This window comes from Oryctolagus cuniculus, chromosome 1, assembly GCF_051225735.1.
Source record: "Oryctolagus cuniculus isolate XC-2025 breed Fujian yellow rabbit chromosome 1, ASM5122573v1, whole genome shotgun sequence".
Lineage (NCBI taxonomy): Eukaryota > Metazoa > Chordata > Mammalia > Lagomorpha > Leporidae > Oryctolagus > Oryctolagus cuniculus.
Window position 1 is genome coordinate 70,277,387 of NC_142867.1, and position 20,886 is coordinate 70,298,272.

Consider the following 20,886-nt stretch of genomic DNA (forward strand, 5'->3'; position numbering starts at 1 on the left):
TTTACTTTGGAGAAACGTCTACTCAAACTCTTTGTCTATTTTAAAATTATGTTGTGTCACTCCCCCTCTTCGTGGAGGAACGACACTAAACCCTGCCTAGGCTTCATATCCGAGTCACGGCACCATTATGTCGCTCCCCCTCTTCGTGGAGGAACGACACCAAACCCTGCCTAGGCTTCATATCCGAGTCACGGCACCATTATGTCGCTCCCCCTCTTCGTGGAGGAATGACACAGGACCCTGCGCTGTTCTTTCTGTCTGCTCGGCCCTCCCTGGGTTTGCTGCTGGTTCTTCCCGGGTTGGCTATCCCTTCCACCTCCGTGGAAGGGCGGTTCCCCCTGGCCACATTCCCCACTTCTGCAGGGGAGCGGCACACCGCCAGCCGGCTCTCTCGGGGGGCTGCACAGGTGTTCCCCTTAGATGTTCCCCTTAGATGTTCCTCGTGCATGCCGTCTCTCTCCTCCTTTATAGTCCTCCTCCGCCAATCCCAACTCGGCTGCCCACACGCCGAGTACGCTGCTCTCCTCCAATCAGGAGCAAGTCCTACAGTGTATTGGCTGAACTGGAGGCAGCTGTGTAGAAGCTGTTTTCTTCTCTCCCAGCGCCATATTGTGGGAGAGCAGATGCATAGAATAAGTCTTAATTCCAGTAACTCAGTCCAGTCCGGGCTGCTCCCCACAGATCCCCCTTTCTTTTTATTTTTTGGCGTTGATACGCGCCTGTCTTCGGTGTCCCGCGGCACACACTCTGCTCTACTTGCTAGAGTTGCCACAGGTTCTTACAAGTCCTATCAATCAGGCAAACCGAATCCGGGTCCTCTCTTCGCCATGTTGTGAGGAGGTTTTTAGGCGCTGATGCGTGCCTGTGTTCGGTGCCCTGCAGCGCATGCTCTGCTCTGCCTGCAGGGGCTTACAAGCCCTAACAATCAGGCAAACTGAATCCAAGCCTTCTCATTGCCGTATTGTGGGGGAGACTTATTAGTGTTGGTTCGTGCCTATCTTCGGTGACCTGCAGCTCATACTCTGGTCGAGCTGCCTGCTGGTGCTTATCGCCCTAATCAGGCAGACCGAATCCAAGCTCTCTCATTGCCATGTTGTGGGGAGGCCTATTGATGTTAATAATGTGCCTGTCTGGCCAGCCCTCTGCTGTGGCCAGGGAGTGCAGTGGAGGATGGCCCAGGTGCTTGGGCCCTGCACCCCATGGGAGACCAGGAAAAGCACCTGGCTCCTGGCTCCTGCCATCGGATCAGTGCGGTGCGCCGGCCGCGGCGGCCATTGGAGGGTGAACCAACGGCAAAGGAAGACCTTTCTCTCTCTGTCTCTCTCTCTCACTATCCACTCTGCCTGTGTAAAAAAAAAAAAAAAAAAATAATGTGCCTGTCTTCGGTGACCTGCGGCGCATAAGCTGCTAGCCGCCCACAGGTGCTCACCACTTCCCTAATCAGGCAGACCGAATCCAAGCTCTCTCATTGCCATGTTGTGGGGAGGCCTTTCTATTTCTCTATTTCTCTATCTCCGGGCATTCCTATTTCTCCTATTTTACTTCTATCTTCCAGCATTCCTATTTCTCTCATTTTACTTCTAAACTTCTGTCTCTCTTATCCCTGCGGCTTCCCGGCGGCGCTCGCCCCGAGGCTGCTTCTCGGCACCTTGCCCCGCGGCAGCTTCACGGCTCTGCACGGCTTCCCGGCGCCTCGCCCTGCCGGCGGGCTCCCGGTTCTGCGCGCACGCTCCGCGGTCTCCATGCACTTCGCGCCCGCACCACGGCCTCGCGCCAGCCCCGCGTTCCCTATCTATTCACGCCCCGTGCTCTCTCTGCACGCGGCGGCTTCCGCGAATGTTTCCACCACCACCGGCATTCAGTCCAAGTTCCCCGGACTAACCTGGCGAATTCCAACCTGGCGGCCCACGTCTCTGCTTCTGGTTCCAGATCTTCGCCTCTTGCTCCCCGGGGTGACTTGAAGAATTCCAAGGTGGCTTAAGTCTCCGCCTCGGCCTGCACTCGCGGCTTCATCCTCCCTAACATTTTTCTCTACCCGGTATGTTTCCTTAAGTTTTCTTCCAACAATATTCCTCTCATTTCTCCTGGCTACTCCCCACAGTCCGTATCCGAGTCCAAGCCTCCTCCAGGTTTCACTTTCGCTTTCAATCTCCTAGCTTCCCCGCCATAGTCCGCATCCGAGTCTATGAAAGCTTTCACTTTCGCTGTCAATCCTAACTTCTTTCCCACAGTCCATATCCGAGTCTATGCCTAGGCTTTCAATAGCTTCTTCCGGCACCTAGGCTCTTTGCTAGTCTCTCTCTCCGGTATTTTCCACTTCTTCCCTCCTAGGTTTCCTATCCGTCCTAGGTTTCCTATCCGACCTAGGTTTCCTATCCAAGCTAGGTTTCCTATCCGAGTCACGGCACCATTATGTCGCTCCCCCTCTTCGTGGAGGAACGACACCAAACCCTGCCTAGGCTTCATATCCGAGTCACGGCACCATTATGTCGCTCCCCCTCTTCGTGGAGGAGCGACACTAAACCCTGCCTAGGCTTCATATCCGAGTCACGGCACCATTATGTCACTCCCCCTCTTCGTGGAGGAACGACACAGGACCCTGCGCTGTTCTTTCTGTCTGCTCGGCCCTCCCTGGGTTTGCTGCTGGTTCTTCCCGGGTTGGCTATCCCTTCCACCTCCGTGGAAGGGCGGTTCCCCCTGGCCACATTCCCCACTTCTGCAGGGGAGCGGCACACCGCCGGCCGGCTCTCTCGGGGGGCTGCACAGGTGTTCCCCTTAGATGTTCCCCTTAGATGTTCCCCGTGCATGCCGTCTCTCTCCTCCTTTATAGTCCTCCTCCGCCAATCCCAACTCGGCTGCCCACACGCCGAGTACGCTGCTCTCCTCCAATCAGGAGCAAGTCCTACAGTGTATTGGCTGAACTGGAGGCAGCTGTGTAGAAGCTGTTTTCTTCTCTCCCAGCGCCATATTGTGGGAGAGCAGATGCATAGAATAAGTCTTAATTCCAGTAACTCAGTCCAGTCCAGGCTGCTCCCCACAATGTTGTTTGTCTTTTCACTTACTTGTATTCTTTATATAGTCCAGATAAAAGTCTCTTATCAGACATACAATTTGCAAATATTTTCTTCCAGTTGGTGAATATCTTTTTAATTTCCTGATGATGGCTTTTGAAGTCCCAGATTTCTGAACTTTGATAAAGTCCAACTTATCTATTTCATCTACCCCCACATTTTGTAGGTGCCAACCCATTGCCTCATCCAAGGTTATGAACATTTGCACCTGTGCTTTCTTCTAAAGGCTTATACTTTAACTCTTATATTTAGGTTGATGGTCCATGTTGAGTTAAGTTTGCATATGGTGTGAGGAAGGGATCCAACTTTACACTTCTGCATGTGGCTTTTCAAGTTGCCCAGCACTGTTTGCTAACGAGATTACTCAGGGTCTCTGTGATTCAGTGTCCCCTCTGTGAAACCGGCTTTTAAAGACCCCCTTGCAGGGTGCTGTGAGCATTCAATGAGACAGGATACCTGGGACACAGCAGACACTTCAGCCCGCAGATGTGCACATGCTCTGAAGCACTGGTCATCGAGGCACTGGCTGACCAGCTGTCCTCCCTGGGAGGTGGTGAGCAGCTGTGGCCCCTCAGGCTTGTGACAAGGGCCTGTGCACTGGTTTGCAGCTGCTTTCTGAGGATCCCCTTTCTGAGTGGCCTGGTGTCACTCCCCCTCTTCGTGGAGGAACGACACTGGACCCTGCGCTGTTCTTTCGTCTGCTCGGCCCTCCCCGGGTTTGCTGCTGGTTCTTCCCGGGTTGGCAACTGTCCCTTCCACCTCCGTGGAAGGGCAGTTCCCCCTGGCCACATTCCCCACTTCCGCAGGGGAGCGGCACACCGCCGGCCGGCTCTCTCGGGGGGCTGCACAGGTGTTCCCCTTAGGTGTTCCCCTTAGATGTTCCCCTTAGATGTTCCCCGTGCATGCCGTCTCTCTCCTCCTTTATAGTCCTCCTCCGCCAATCCTAACTCGGCTGCCCACACGCCGAGTACGCTGCTCTCCTCCAATCAGGAGCAAGTCCTACAGTTTATTGGCTGAACTGGAGGCAGCTGTGCAGAAGCTGTTTTCTTCTCTCCCAGCGCCATATTGTGGGAGAGCAGATGCATAGAATAAGTCTTAATTCCAGTAACAGTATAGTCCGAGTTGCTCCCCACAGCCTGGATCATCTCTTTCTCTTCTCCTTTCCCCCTTTAACTTTCTACTCTATATTTTGCATTAAATTCTCTGGACCTAATTAATTAATTAAAATTGTTAGTTTACTCAAATTCTTCTTGGCAAGGGTGGAGGTGGGAGGGGCATGCATAAATAAATGAGTCCTTCAATGAAAAGGCTCCTAATTTAAAGACTGGAAAGTGAAGCCCCTGGAGCTAAGGTGACTCCTACAGGTCACCCCACAGATGTTAGGGGTGGGACAGATGCAGATGTTAGGGGTGGGACAGTATGAAGTTAATGCCAGAGCTCTTTCTATCCCCCACTTGCTTCTTCTCTGACCCTGGAGAGGTCCTTTTAAATCATGTCTCCCTCCTCCATGGTGTTTGCAACACCTCCCAATTTCCGTTTCTCACTGAATTTCATTAGTGTCCCATTTACCTCATCTTCCTGATCTCCAAAGCAGGCGTTAGGCAGGAAGAGGCTGAGTTGGCAACAAGGGCCCTGCCTCCTCCTGTTTGCAGGTGAAGGAGACATGCCAAGGAGGGGAAGGGGCCCATCAGCAGCAGGTCTACATGGTGCTCTGGTCCACTCAATTCAGAACAACGAACAGTAACTGAACCCTTGTGTTCCAGGCACTGGGGTTCAAAGACCAGGACCATTCTTGCCCTGAAAACCCCCAGGTTCATGGGAATGGATGGATGGATGGATGGATGGATAATGCCCATGTAACGTGTTATAGGAACTCACCCTTGGGTAGGCAGAGAGAAGAACATGGGTAGGGTGGGAGGAGATGGTCAGTGGGTGCCTTCCAGAGAGGGCACAGTGTACAAGTAAAGGCAGAAAGGTTTGGATAGGAGCATGGATGCAAGTAACAATAAAGAATCTATTGTTGGACTACATCTTCATTCATTCATTCATTCAGTCAGTCAGTCAGTCTGTATTTACTGCTGTGTGCTGGACATTGTTCCAGGAGTAAGACCACAGCAGGGAACAACATAAAGCAGGCCCCTGCCCTTGTGGGGCTTATGTTCTAAGGGGAGAGGACAGAGAACGGACAATTACTGAGTACCTGATAATGTGTCAGGCAGAGACAAATGCCACCTAGGAAAGTTCAAATAGAGGGGGCAGCCTGGAAGATCTGAAGGGGGTGGACTGCTCCTTTGCACAAGTGGTTGGGGAGGTCACTGCCTGCCCCACCATGCTCTCTCTGCCTTACCACAACTCCGGTCCCTGGTAGCCCCCTGGGAGTGAACCCTGGTGCTCTGCTCACTTGGATGATGACTTCTAGGTACTGCTGCTCTGCTGCCTGAAGGCATTTGCCCAAGACTGGAGATAGGATTTTTTCCTGCCTTAGGTCCTGAGGAGTATGTTTGAGGTCCATAGTATGAGTGAAGGGTGTGTGGAGAGCTGGATTTAGACAGGAAACAGGGGCCAATCAAGTAGGTCCTGGCAGGTGGAAGGAACCACGGGAGCCAGGGGAGGGTGTTGTGCACAGGAGTGAAGGGATCTGAGTGCTGCTTTTCCCGATCCTCTGGGTCAGACAGCAGAGAAAGGGGGAAGTAGAACACCCAGGGAGCATCCCATCAGAGATGGTGACTTGGACTGGAGCAGAGACAGAGGAGGTGGTCACAGGGCTGAAGAAGGGAGAGAAGTGATGGGTTGTTGTGAAAACAGCACAGAAAACAGAGGCAGGATGGGGAGAGGGAGTGGGCATGAGATTTTTTTTTTTTTGAAAAAGAGAACATTCCAAAAAAATAGAGAACATTCCAGACAGAAGAACCCAGCTGCACCAAGGTTCAGGATCCACCCCATCCTGCCAGATCCTGGGTAGATCCTGGTAGATCCTGCTACCCAATAGCCTAACAATTTTGCCAAATGTCTCATCTCCCCATATTGAGATGAGTGCAGCAAAACCTGGGTCTTGCTACATGGGCAGCTCCAAATCAGGGAGGGGTGGCATGTGTCTCTGAGCCAGGAGATCTGCCCCACCCCAGCCTACCAACCACCATTCACAGCAGAAAGCTGTGATCCTGTAGCTGTAACACTTGCAGGGATTCAGGCAGTAAAGACAGACCCAGATGCAGAGGGATTTAGAGGAGGAGGAGGAGATCTTGTTCCCTGGGTTTAGATGCAGCGAGGGTCAGATTCCATCAGCTTCGCATTGTTAGCTTTTATGTCCTCATTGCAAGCAAGCAAAGAAGGGTTGAAGAGTGGATCTGCAGCAACTTGCTAACCTTGCTAAATGCAACTCAGTTTCTCATCTTAAAAATGGAGTTGTGATGGGGTGGGTGCTTGGTGCAGCTGTTACATCATTGCCTGGGATGCCCACATTCCACATCAGACTGACTTGTTGAGTACTGGCTTCTCTGCTTCCAATTCAGCTCCTTGCTAATGTGCTTGGGAAGGCAGTAGATGATGACCTAAGTACTTGGAGCCCTTCCACACATGTGGGAGACCTGGACTGAGCTCTGGGCTCCTGACTTCTGCCTGGCCCAGCCCTGACTATCACAGACATTTGGGGAGTGAATCAGGAGATAGAAAATCTCTCATTCTCTCTTTCTTGCTCTCTTGCTCTCACTCTCACTCTGGTTCTCACTTTCTCTCTGCCTTTCAAATAAAGTTAAATCTTTAAAAATATGTACAACTATTTTTTGAAAAACAGGGTCACAAACATTGCTTCACTGGGTTGTGGGAGTTGAATGAAACATGTCAATCAAGCACTTGGCACATTGCCTCAGTCAGGTGATACAGACCTGCCCCTCTACAGGAAATGCTAGGAACTTTTAAGTGGTCTCCCCAGAGCACTATCTGTCTATCCTGCAGGGCACTGACCTCAGTGTGTGGTTGTGTGACCTTCGGGGAAACAGCAGGGACTCCCTTTGGATTTTGTTCCTTGTTTTCTCCCCAAAGTATCACCCGATGCTGGTCCTGTGATAAGGTACCTCTTCATTGGACAACTCAAAATACAGTCAGATCACAAGTCATGTAAGGTGTAGGCTCCAGCATTGCTCAGCTGGGAGAACTTGGATGAGATAATGCAGTTCTCTGAGCTCCATTGTTTGATGTGTGAGATGCAAATGATAACATCTACCGTGGAAGAGGTGGTTAGGACTCATCAAATACCCATGAGTTGCCCACATTTGCCAGCGCCCTAGAAATCAGGGAGGACCATGGGTAGTGTGTCACTTCTGGACTAAAATCTTTAAGAGTCAATACCTTCCTGCCACCTCCTCCCCTGTTGCAATACACCTCAAGTCTGTCAGAGCTTCAGTCAGCCTGGCCCCTGAGTCACTGCATGGAGCAGAACATGATGAGCAGGGAAGAAAGCATTGCTATGTTGGCCACAGTCTTTCTGGAGTGCATTTACTGCTGCAGCATCAGTGAGCCTAACAGGACCATCCCTTTCCTCGCAAGGCTGGCTGGAGGTACACCTCGCTGCCACAGGAGGTTCAAAGGTCATCCGTCTCCAACAAGGGGTTCATTCCCTCAGCCTCGGCTTCTTCTGCTGCTTCTGCAGCCTATTGTGTTAGAGTCAGCCTCCATTTACTGTTGTACCCCTCTGTGCTACGTCCCTTCTCTTGCTCAGAGCATCACTCCACTTCTCCCACATAACACAGGAGTGCCCTGCCATGTTGATCACTGCTATTCTGCACAGCCATATAAAGAAATGCTGCTTTCTATACCACCTGTCTGCCCCATTCTCAACTTTGCCTCTGCTCTCTCTCCTGCTCAGCTCCAGATGTAATCCCCACTCTCCAGGCCCTGCGTCCTGGTCTCCAGGACCCTAGGACAGCCCTGATGGCCAGAACTTTCTCTTGTGGCCCCAGCCTTGCCTGTTAAGAGCACTCCCATCACACCCCTGGCTAGACACCTAACCTTGCCTGTCTTGCCCTCCCACCACATGGGCTACTAGTGCAGTGCTGGCTTCCAGCAGCCTCCTGCTCCCCCTAAAGGCCACCTCCACTTTGGCCTCATGTCCTCTACTTCCCATGCTGCCCAATGGCAAAAGCCTCCAGCCAAAAAGCATGCACGATTTCAGACTGCAAGATGGCATTTCTCATCAAGACCACAGTTTTGCAGCTGATGGCAGAAAAGCAGAGCAAGACAAGGGACTGACCTGCCTCCATGTCAGCACGTTCCGAAGAGTCAGCAGCATCCAGTGGCCCTGCAGCCCTGTCGTCAAGGCCATCAGATCCTGGAGGACGAGGCGGGACCCCTTCTGCTGGAGCAGAGAACACAGACCTGAGCGGGCGAGATGGGAAGGTGCTCTAACCCATGCTCACCGAGCTCACTCTCCAGCAGTCACTGCAGGCACACACCAGCAGGAGATGGGGCCATCCCTAGTACAAGCAGCAGAGAAAAGCAGGTGGGGACCTGACCCCCCTGCAGACCCCACACAAGTGCTGCTGCTACACAGCCTTCCCAGGAGGCTCAGGGATACCTTCCTCTCTTCTCTACCGGTCCTGCGCTATGAGTGTGGGGCAACGGCCTTGGCTTGCAGTCATCATTTTCTTGGGTGTTTTCTCAAGTGGACCGAACCCCTCCAGTCAAGGACTGCTGATCAGTCCCCTTGACAACTCTGATGCACCGCACAGGGCATGGAGCAGAAGAGAACTGAGTGTGTGAGGGCCAAAGGATTGACTGCATGCTGGGATGTGCATGAATGGGGAACAGAGTGCAGGTCCACGCTTAGGGGTGTGGACTGCGGCATTCCTATTGCAGGTTCAGCAGGCACATAGGCGGGTCATCTCGCCTGTCTGAACCTCAGTGTCCTGCTCTGTGAAATGGGCCAGTTCTTCCCGCAAGGCACCACGTGGGTTCTACCCACCCCCCCGCACCACCCCTCATCCAGCCTCTGTTTCCTCATCTGTGAGTTGGTCCTTTCTGCTCCCAGGAAGCTACAACTATGACTATGAGCCACCTCCCCCTCTCTGGTAACCATGGAGATAATAATACAGGCTGCAAGAATGAATGCAAGAAATCTCATCCCTCTCAAAGAAGCGTAAGTGGTGGCAGGGGGTGGGGTGGGGGAGCTCAAAGTTTTTAATTCATTAGCATCAGGTCACTGCCAGAGGATGACCTGGGATTCGAACACAGGCCCTCATAGACTCCAGGCCCCTTCCTGCCACAAATACACATATTACTGCCACAGGCCTTTGTCCGCAAAAGACCAGAAGGATCCACTTAGGCATCTGAGATGTTTTAAAAGAGTCATCACTGGAGAATTTCCCTGAGCACACAATTGCCAAATACACCCAGAAACCCAGCTGAAAGAATCCACTGTCTACTGGAAGATGGATACTTCCCACTTAAAATAAAATTTTCCGATGTGTGAAAGTTGGCTGGCTTCATTTGCATTTCACAGGTTTCCCTATTGTAAACCTGGTTCTTCTAAACACAGAGAACCCCCTTGGTCAGGCAGAGACACAGGGTCTGTGCCAAGGCAGGGGGTCCATCCCAACACCCAGGGTAGAAGGCCAGAAGGGCTGCGGTAGAGTTAATGGGACAAAGTTAGGAGGGAAACCAAGCCCTTAAAAGTCATGTTAAATTCACTAAGACAACAAATAAGCAGCACACAGTGTAGGAGAGGACTCACTTACGGACTGCTGTCCCTGTAACTCTATTTACCACGCCTTGTTCACTGGAAGCTTATCTGCCAGGTTTCGGGGAGAGGGACCGGTCTTGCTCAGCTCTGACAATGGGCAAAGTAAGAGGCATTTCCTCTTGCCAAGAGCCCAGGGCCTCCTGGATTTCAGGCCTGGGAGCTGCTGGCTTTGCCTGCCTCAGTCCGTATCTAAGGATTCTGAGGTTTCCTGTACAGATGAAAACTCTGCAGGTGCTTCTCAAACTCATTCCTTGGCCAGGTCCCTACAACACACTCTGCCCTGTGGGGTCCAGGCTAAGGCGGCACCTTCTCCTCCCTCTGCTCTCAACGAAGCTGCCCAAGTAGTGTTGACTGCTCTTCTGCCTTCACCTTTGCCAAGCCCTCAGGGAAACCCTTAACTCCTCCCCTTCTATCTCTTTCCTTTCCAGTTCTCATCCCAGGATCCCCTCTTCTCCAAGGCACCCCCATTCAAGTAGCACAATGACTGTTACTGAACCGCAAGATTCAAGAGTTGCTGAGAAAGTTTTAGGAGCATTTCTAAGTTAGCATTCTATTGAGGGGATACCCAGTTAGGGAGGGGCTATGGCATCCATTCATTCACTCATTCACTTATTCATACACTGGGCGTTAGGAACCCTGCAGGATACACCGATGACTCCCAAATTCTGCCTTCTTGCAAGGAAATTAGCACTTGGTTACTTTGTAGAGATAAGATGTTAGAGGCCAGAGGAGGCTGACAAATCGGGGGTGGGGTATTCCCTGGACTGTGCTTTGCCTATGCTCAGCCCCCCACCAGAGACAGTATGAGATGGGCTGGCCTGCAGACAGGACGGGGTACTCATTGGGAGACAGTGAGGGCATGGAAGGTGGAAGCATGGGAAGAATGAGTGCCCGGCTCAGCCTTCCAGAGCATCTGGCCGGAGCAGAGGGAAGCAGGTGACATCCCACCTGACAGGGGAGGTGGACCGCAAAAGACAGGGCCCTAAGTGCAAGACTGGAGAATGTAGCCATTATTCAGGGAGTAAGAGGAAACCCCCAGGAGCTGTCAAGTAGAGATGGGCCATCACTGGAGATCTGCTCTAGGAAAATGAAGTTGACAGGCCATGAGCAGTAGGAATTGAAAGAGCAGGTGCCTGGGGCGGGAAACTCCTAATTGTGCGCCCAGTCCTGGGCAGGCTGTCAGGCGCTTGCATCTCATTTAACCCTCTGGACAATCGCAGGAGGTGGCAGCCCTGAATTGTAGATGAGAAAAGGAAGCTGCAGAGAGGCGAGGCAGCTGTGCCAATAAGAGCTACACCTGGCTCTTGTCTTCTCTGGGTGAGCCATAAAGCATGCTGTGACAGTGCCCATGATATCTGTCTACCCGGCACACCTGTCCTCCTCTCCCAGCACTCCTCCTGCCTGCCCGGGGGTGTGCAGCCTGCTCATTTGCAGCATTGCTGTTAGGGAGAGCCCAGGTAGAATGAGGTGCAGGGTGCCTTGGCCATGTCAGCTTCCCCCAAAGCAACCACGTGCCAGCCTTCACTTGGGTCCCAAACAGCACAGACACTTCCAAAGGTAGCAGGAAAGCAGCCAGCTCTGTGGTAGAGAGTGCTTGCTTTTGTCCTTGGCTGTTGCACTGAGCCACAGGAACAGGAACAGTGGAGCCAGAAGCCCAGGGCACATTTTTTGGGCACACGGGAACCTGCCAGGGAGCTACCCAGTGTGTCCGTGCTGTGGGCTGACCTCACTGTGCGGGAGGATCACCAGAGGACTGAATGCACTCGGGACTCATCACCACACCTGCAGCCTGAGGGGGGCGGGGCGGGGATCGAGCCACTCCCCCCAAGACACCTGCTAGTACAATTTATTTTTAAGAATAAAACAATACTTCATTGTAAACACAGGACAGGGTGACAGCTGTGCTGTATGCCTGACAATCAAGGAAGCCCAGAGCAGTGGCCAGAGCAGGGACTTGGGAAGCAAAAACAGAGTGGGGTCCATCACCTCTGCCTCAGTCACAGCTCTGTGGCCTTGGGCCACTGTTTCCTTGACAGAGTGGACCAGAGACGAAGCCCCAGACCCTCAGAACACACATCAGAATGTCAGATACCCTCTTCTTGCTTTGCAGGTTCGACACCCTGGGCCTTGTTTTCTCAGCGAGGGTACTCTCCTTCTCACAGTGACTGCTTGCACAAAGGGACAGAATGCCAAAACCATGGCAAGCCATTCACACCCTCGACCCCACCCTGGTGACCCATGTTTCTGAAGCTCTCTACTTCACAGTTTTCTCTTCCACCACACCGGGAGCCGCTTCAAGACCTTGCCCGCGGTCTCTTCCACCCCCGGCACCGTTGCTGTCTCTCTACTGTGGCTGCCTGATTTTGAGAACCAAACAACCTGCAGCACCGCAGTTCTTCATGGGGTTTATATTCCTAGCCTGGTTTGAAGAGTGACTGAAGCAACATCCAGTCTTTGGAAAACCATCTCCTGCTCATGCAAATCATTAGCACACAAAATACTCCACCTTGCTACTGTTCTAAGCACTTTTGCTTCTAATCCAAGCCCATCATGGGTGCCAACATATTCGATAACATCTTAATTATGCCAGGTCCTCCAAGGCCTCAGGACAGAGCCTGACCAGAGTGACAGATCAGTGATCCAACAGGATACCGGAAGAGGGTGTGACCCAGCAAAAAGAATGAAGTATCAAGATCGGACTCAAATCCGCACTGGTGCAGTTGGCAGAACACAGCCCAGTGCCTGGGGTTGGAATCAATGCTTGGCGAAGGTTAATTCTGTTTTATTCCCCTGACTCCAGAGAAAAGCAGAGCTGGGCAACTCGCTGCAAGTGAACAGGGAGCGAAGAGAAGATTCCCCACATTCCCCAGGTCCTTTGCAATATGGATCTTGTAAGCCTTTCTCCCTGAGGACTGCAGGAAGCAGGTTATTTCATTTTAATTATGGCAGCTGCAGCTGCTGCTGGTAGATTCACAGACCAATTTTCAGATTAAAGAGAAAACAACACACACACACACACACACACACTCACCAGGAGCCTCAGCTATGTACACAGATCAGCACCCCTTTCACAGAGCCCAAGAATGAGGCGAAGATGCCAGAATGCGTGGCTCAAGACAGAGCCAGGTGGAAACTCTTGCCCTCACCTGGCTGCTTTCCCTCCCAGCTCACCTTCTCTCTGCCCTGAGTGGGCGAGAGCAGCTCGTGAGCCATGTGGTACCATGGAAGGCTGTGCGGTGAGCAGCTGCAGCTTTTTAAGGCACACAGGGGGAAATAAAGGCAGCCGACGGTCTTATGCGCTCTTCCAGGGCATCCTCATCCATGAAGGCACACAGGGCTTTTGTCCCAGGTTTTCAGTGGGTGGGGACAGCCTCCCGTGGACATGTCATGGGGAACATGTACCCTCTCTGCTGGGCAGGGAAGCTTGGCTAGAGCCCCCTGGCCCCCTTCTGGTGGCTCTGTCTCTTGAGGCTCTTCTCTGTGGACACACAGCGACTGTCAGTGTTAGCCATGGCCAGCTATGGCGCCCCAGTTGGTCGCAGGTGTGCTGCTGAGTGCTGAGCCACCTGCAGCCTCACCTTGGCAACAGCTGGGGATCCATTCGACCGTAAAACTCTTCAGTCAGAGAAGGTGGAATGGGAGCAAGGGGGAAGATACTGGGCTCTCACCAGAGAAAGAGCGCCAGTTACAGAGACAGCATTGCGGCAAGCTTCCTCGAGAAACACATTGTGTGAAACAGCACCCCGATGACGCCCTGGCATCTCTGAAGTATCTGATTGCTTTCCTTTAAGCAATGTCCACCTTTAAACCCTCGGAGCAGGGGCTGGAGCTGTGGCGCAGGGGGTGAAGCCACCGTCTGCAATGCCGGCGTCTCACGTAGGTGCTGGTTTGAGTCCCAGATGGTTCACTTCTGTTCCAGCTCCCTGCTAATGCACCTGGGAGCTGCATTTGGAGAAGATGGCCTAAGTGCTTGGGTCCCTACACCCATGTGGGAGACCTGGAAGAAGCTCCTGGCTCCTGGCTTTGGTCTGGCCCAGTCCTGGCTTCTTGTGGCCATTTGGGAAGTAAACCAGCAGATGGAAGATCTCTCTCACTTTCTCTCTCTCTAACTCTGCCTTTTAAATAAATAAATTTTGAAAAAAAGAGAAAGGTCTTCAAGTGCACCAGCAAAAATTGTGCGTTTGAAAGCGCTGCCTCTGAGCTGTTGCCTGGCTGTGGCATCAGCTGCCTGGCTTCCCCTCCTTCCACGGTCACTGGCCCCTCTTCTGGCTGTCCCTCAGGAGCCAGCACAGATGCAGGCATGTCCACAAGGCCACCTCAGCTGTTCCATCACAACTGATACACTCCCATGCCCAACAGCCACCAGGCCTGCGACTCTATGACCGACTCCCCAGGGGACGCGGCCGCCGCCCCAGTGCCAAGCCCTTCAATTCCCTCCTCTACGCCATCACACAGCCAGCACTATCCTGAGGCACCCTCTGACCCTGCTGTTCTTTGCCTGCCACCCTTCTGTTGCCTCTATCTCCTTCCAAGAAGCAGAAGTCCTGTTCTCCCTCCAGCCTGGCCCTGGCCCTGCCACTCCCCCTGGGCCCCTGCATGATCCAGGGCTTTGACTTCTGCTGTCTTCCTAGCGCTCTCTCCTTGGCTTGGGATGCCCGGCACCATTCTGCTGAAGCCACCCCACTCCTGAGAACCTCTCCACTGCTCCTGTCACATGGCTGCTGTTTGCTGATTCCATCTGGCTTGCTCTTTTCAGGCACACAGTGGGACTACACACCTTCCTAGGATCATGCCACTAGATGCGGCCAGTGAGTGGTGAATAGGATTGTGCCACGTTCATGTGGGAGACTTGACAGTCAGGGCCAGCCCCTCCAGATCACCGTGCCTATGTGACGGTGATCAGCTGGGATGGTTTAATCAGCCAGGTCCCTGGGCACGCTCATGAGTGGCGGCCCCTCCCTTCCTCCACCCTGGCTACCTGTAGAGCATGTGGACTATGCTGTTATGAGGCACTGTGGTTTGGGGGTGATCTGGGCCTGGCACTACCTAGCAGCTCAAACAGACACGGGGGTCCTAAGAGAACTGTCCCAGCTTTAAAGGATCAGCTGCCTTGCTAATGTCAGTCGGCTCAGGGTTGGCTCCAGTTGCCATGCTAGCATCAGTCAACTCAGGGCTGGCCCCTGGACATGGCTGGGCACCCCTTGCTCCCCTGGAGGACCCCGGGACCTGATCAGAGACACACCAGTTAGAACCCTTCTGGGATTTTTGAAAACAGGAAGGCACAAAGAATGCAGTATGAATCAGTGAAAATTGTAACTGCCTGCGCTGAGAGCTATGGGTGGCCATGTGGGTGTTATGGGTCGTATGATGTCCCCAGGAGCTCAGAATGGGACTCTACTAGAGGCAGCATCTTGACAGTGGAAACCAAGTTTAAGGAAGGCCCTGAGGTCAGGGGGGACCTGGAGACAAAGGGAGAGTGCCATGTGATGGCTGTCAGAAGCCAAGAACCTACCAGAAGCCAGGAGGCAGGCCTGGGACCTTTGGGGACACATGGCCCTGGTGACACCTGACCTCAGATGCTTACTCGCTAGATCTGGGAGGCAGCAAGTTTCCACTGCTGGAGCCTCTCGCTCATGCTCGTGGTGTTCAGGAAGGTCACAAGGAGGGGCGAGCGGCTCTGCGGGCAAAGAACGAGTAGCCTGCAGCCCAGAGCAGCCCGGAGTGCTGGCAAGCGGCAGAGCAAGTCTTACCAGAGTCACCACTCTCCTCAACAGTTCCACACATCCCTGCTTGGCTCTGGGTGAACGTTTGACTCCTTCTTGGATTCCATGTGACGGCAGCAAGTCCTTCGGTTCTGGCTACAATGTTGGGGGTTTCTGTCACTTTGAACCAATGATCCTAACTAACACTGTAATGAATGTGTAATAATTAACATTGCCATCAAGATTAGCAGTGGCTCCAAGTGATGCTGAATGTGCCAGACTGTGGACTGAAGGCCATGCCAACCACTGACTCCCAGGCTGTCCAAACCTGCTCTCGTAAGAGCCTGGGCCCTCCTGCCTGCCTGCGCCAGCCTCCGTCCGCAATGTAATTCTCTCAGTGTTTCCTTTAATCCAGGAACAGCCATAATACAATATGAAAAGGCTTCTCCTCTGCCTTTTTTCCCAATCCAAACACAACTTCAGGCCTGGCCCCTTGAAAGGCTTCAAAACAAAACCAGAAAGCCCAGCCCGAATCCTTCATCACGCTTGATGTTATTTTCTTGGCTGCACAAACTTAGGGGCCTTTGTTTCTCTTGCTCTGTCCTTGGATTTTTCCATTCCACATTCACTTCTGTCCAGAGCTCCCACGCCGGCAGCCAGGATTCCCAGCTGGCAAAGGAGACAGAAGGCGAGCTCAGGACAGGCAGGCTGGGGCAGAACTGGAGGCAGCTCCTCTGGAGTTATCACTGAACAAGGGCTCCGCTGGATGGTGGGGGATGGGCTTGGTCTCCTACGGCAGAAAATAATTGCTCAAGGTAGAGCTGAGCCTTGGGCGCTGCTACTGTTGTAACAAGGAGCAGAACCACTGTAGCGTGAAGAGTCTACAAAAGAGACAATGTTCCTCAAAAGATACAATGTTCCTCTCCTAAAGCCAGGGATGGCAATTACTCCAAGTGCAAGGTACAGTGACTACTGGGTGTTGCAGAGTCCGCTGCCCTCGCTCAGGAACAGGCCACCCTGGCTTCACCTCATCTACTCTAGCCAGATCACACAGCACAGGACCCCTTTACCAAGCTGCCAGCTACACCTTGACCAGAGAATTGGAAAAGAGCAGGCAGTTTCCGGAACGTGTGGAGGCCAGCTCAGCCTTGAACCAAGGCTGGAGTGGGAAGACAGGAGGGACACTTTGTCATTTGTGTCTTCTCCCAGATCCATCCCCGACACTGCCCCCTTCTGCTCTGTTTCCTAGGGGACTACGTTTCTCAGGCTGGCTTGCTTTCTGGCTTCTGGGCAGGTTTTGCGTCAGCAAAAAGGTGAGAAGACAGTGGCTGGGGTCTCTGTCCCCCTGCTGCCTTGCAGACAAGATGCCTGGCAGTGGCCACATACTGTCTACGTGCAGGTCCTGACAGGCACCCTACACAACGGTTGAGGCTCCCGCTGGGTTGGCCCAGCTTCTGGTTTGGGGACATCTCCTGCCATCAGTGTCTCTCCAGCCTCAAGGAGCAGAGACAGTCATCTTTCACTGAGCAGGATGGGAGCAGGAGCATGCTAGTGAGTGCTGAGAGACAGCGCTTCCTTCATTAGTAAAGGAGAACCGGGATGTGAATCGTAGGCTCTATAAACAGATGGACGCGGGCTGGGGCTGAGACAGAGACACAGGAGCCAAAAAAGCCCGTCAGAAATGAAGGGACAAAGACTTGTAAGCTCTCCATGTGAGAAGCCCCTCGGGGCTGGGTCAGGTTCACAGCAGAGGTCAGATTCCCACAGTCAGGGCAGGGGTTCTGGATGCCATGCGAATTTGGTTGCTGCTGCTGCCCAGGCCCTTGTCACAGGTGGCCTTTTATTGACTGACCCAAGTGTCCCCAACCAACGTCCCCCACAGGAACTGAAAAGAACCACCAGGTGTGGAATAGCAGGGCTGTTAACGAACTGTCACGTGCCTCACCTCTGTGGAAACCTTTCCGGGACCAGACTCAGTCTCAGGCCCTGCGTGACCACCCACACGGATGCACGTGAAGCGGAAAACATTTGTCGGGAGAGAAACAGGAATGGAAAAGCACGCTCTTCCCAGAGATGGTAAAACCAAGAAGTCTGGGGGTTACAAAGGTTTTCCCACCAACTTCCTCCCAATTTTGGTTATAACAGCTCTCATTTTTCAAATAATAAAATATTTAGAATAGCATCAGGTGTGTGTGGCCCGGTAGCTAAGATGCCCAAGTCCTATATCGAAGTACCTGGCTTTGACACCTGGATGCAGGTATCAAGTGCACCCCCTGAGAGGCAGCAGCCATGGCTGGATGGAGCTCCTGGCTACTGGCTTTATCCCAGCCCAGCCCTGGCTGTGTGGGAATTTGGGGAGAGAACCAGCAGATGGGAGAATTCTCGCTTCCTCACTCTCTCCCTCTTCTTCCCTCTCAAATAAACAAGTTTTTTACAATAGTTACAGATTTACCAAAAAAATCTATGATGACAGTAGAGTTTCCCCTGTAGCCTGCACCCAGTTTCTCCGATATTAACACCTGGTATTAGGACAACTTGTATGTTAATGAGCCAACACAGATGTCTCAGTATTCGCCAACATCCACAGACTAATCAGATCTCCTTGGATTTCACTAATGCTTTTTTAGGTTCCAGGACCTGGGCAGGCCACCACACTATGTTTGGCCATCACGTGAACTTGGGCTTCCACTTGGCTGTGGCAATTTCTCAGACGTTGCTTGTTTTTGATAACCTTGTCAGTCTGGGGGAAGGTTTTTGGGAAACCAAAAACCTGGGAAGGTTTTTGTATCAGGCCCCACTATTGGAATCTGTCTGATGGTTTTTCTCTGGGACTAAAATAAAATAGAGTTACGGGTGACTGGTAGGGAGAGTCCTTATGTGTTTAGTTGTTTCCTGGTTATCTCAACAATGACTATATCGCTGCTGGGGCCATCGGCCAATGAGAGACAGGCACCCATGGAAGACACGCTCTGGGTGACCACCAAATCTGCACAGGTGCCAGTGTCCTAGCCCTGCGGGACACCACCCAGCCCTTACGTGCTGGCCACAGCCGATCTCTCCAGCACCAGGTCTTGAATTCTTCCCTCTTCTCTTGCTGTGATCTCTCAAGCATGCTCACACCTTTGGTATCTTCATTCTTATGCACTTGCTGTTTGCTTAATTCCACTTAGCAGGCAGGGCCTAGCACACGCAGAATAAACTCCTGTAGGGAGCTTTCTCTGATGAACCACTTCAAATGGCACTGTTCCCCGCTTTCCCCCTGGGGCACCGTCCCTTCCTGTTCCTTCCCAGCTATGCTGGGATGCTAGAGTGCCTGGCTGTTGGTACCAGGTTTATTGTCTGTCTCCACTGCTGGTGGAAGCTTCAGAATATTGGGCTGTTGTGTTTACAGCTTCTATGAGACAGTGCTTGGCAGAGTGGGTACACTGTTGTTAGTATCTGCTGAATGAATGACATGTCTAGAGCTCATGGCTCTCTGTGTATGTCCTCTACTTCTTCAGGTAGACTACAAACTCTGGCGGAAGGATGGGGTCTTGTCTAGTGGGAGAAGGCTCAGCACTGAAGGTGGCATTGAAGCCACGGCCAAGGACCACTCACTGTTAGCCATGGTACCTCCCGCCAGGCCCCACCCTCTCTGCAGAAGCATCTCTGAGTGTCTGGAAAGCACCTCCAGCGTGTTATGCAAGGTCTTCTCCAGAAGCTGAGAGCCCAGGAGCTTCCAGACTGTGATGCACCCCTTCTCTTTCTGGACCTGAATTTCGGGCTCTGAATACCATCCCTGCTTCATTACTGGGCGGCCAAGACTGCCCCCTCAATAGTCCCCAAGGGTTTGATTGCTAGGGCAGAAGCACACCCTACAAGAGGCTCCAGCCATTGCCTGTGCTTAGCCTGGGGACACTGAAGAACTTCTCTGAACCTGTTCCCTTCCCAGATAGTGGGAACATTATTGCCCGCAGCACTGCTAGTGTCATTGTGAGGACCACTTGAGAAATGGACAGCAAAGCCCCGGATGTAAATAAAGCCCAATTGAAGGCATTCCAGCTGTCAACAGCAGCAGCTCACCCTGGCCTGCTGCTTTCTGACCCGGGGACAACTGGCTGATGACGGCGTACACCCCCCCCACCCCCCACCCCCACCCCCGACAGCCACTCACACGCTCACCATGCAGATTGGTCTTCTGGCTGACTCGCAAAAGCCTGAGGACTCAGGTCCACAGTTCTGCGGCTGCTCTCACCTCCAAGCCTGTCTGGGAGGCTTCTTTTGAGCCGCCTGACTGCCCAAGGTGGGGAACAGGTGTGTGCTGCCTGGGGGAACTCACTCCCAAACCCTGGCTGGGGTTTTGGCCTGCTGCTGAGACAACTTAATATAAATGGAAAGTCATTTTGTTTTATAATTCTATATAATATAGGGAAAAGAAAATAAAGGAAAAATGACATCCCACTGGAAAAAATATTTGTAGCATGGAAGATAGGAAAGCGTCAGCCATTCTAGAAAGATCTGGTGAAATTGATGAGAAAATTATTAGGATCCCAATAAGTAAATGGGGACCAGACATGCACCAGTTATATAAGAAACCTATCAAGTGAATGTACACTTGGGAAAATGTTCTCTAGTAATCAAAGAAATACAAATTAGAGCAAAAGATAGTGTTATACCTAAGTTAGTAAGCTTTTTACTTTTAAATTTATTTTTATATATTTATTTAATTTGAAAGGAAGGGATGGATCGAGAGAGGGAGAGGGGGAAAAAGAGAGAGGGAGAGACAGAGAGAGAGAGAGAGGGAAAGAGAGAAAGAAATCTTCTCTCTGGTAATTCTACTTCTGCATTTATATCAACTCTATCTGTAATGCCTAATACAATGTAAATGTGTAAATAGTTGTTATACCATACTATTTAGGGAATAATGACAAGGAGTTCACTACTGGTGCCGCTTTTCTTTAAACACTTTTTGTCCACACTTGGTTCAGTCTGTGGATGTGCAATCCATGGATAGAGAGGGCCCACTGTACTTATTTAGCACCTACTGTATAGACACAATGTCCCGCCTCCTGGATGAATATAGACCTGACCCCAAGCTGCAGGGGCCTACATGTGGGCCACTCAGTCCCCAGCTGTGTGCCCCTGGGAAAGTAATTTATCATCTCTCTCCTTATCTGCAGAGCAGGGATCACAACATCTACCCCCAGGGCCCTTGTGACAATTCCAGGACCTCTTCACATTTGCCCCGGCATTTGCTTCACCCAGCTCTGAGACTTATGCAAGGCAGAGGGCATGGCTCCGTGCATGTGCCATTCACGGTGGCAAGGAAAACATGCCTCACCCAAGCTCAGGTAGCCAAGGGCTCCCACCCAGCTCTCCAGTGCTTCCTGCAGAGGCA

At 52.3% G+C, this 20,886-nt stretch overlaps 1 protein-coding gene across 24 annotated transcripts in view; it reads right to left on the bottom strand.

The window, feature by feature from the left end:
• The window catches only part of TENM4 (teneurin transmembrane protein 4), a 1,939,017-nt gene that overhangs the window by 518,620 nt on the left and 1,399,511 nt on the right, over positions 1-20,886 (bottom strand). For 13 of the 24 annotated variants that reach the window (XM_089331772.1, XM_089331875.1, XM_051821764.3 and 10 more), the window contains one exon: positions 8,320-8,421. The exons of 2 other annotated variants lie outside the window; for them this stretch is intronic. In XM_089331772.1, the coding sequence (XP_089187898.1) occupies positions 8,320-8,421 (102 nt within the window). Of the gene's footprint in view, positions 1-8,319; positions 8,445-20,886 lie in introns of all 24 variants that reach the window. 9 more of the 24 variants (XM_070076074.2, XM_089331856.1, XM_051821852.3 and 6 more) reach the window with 2 other exon arrangements.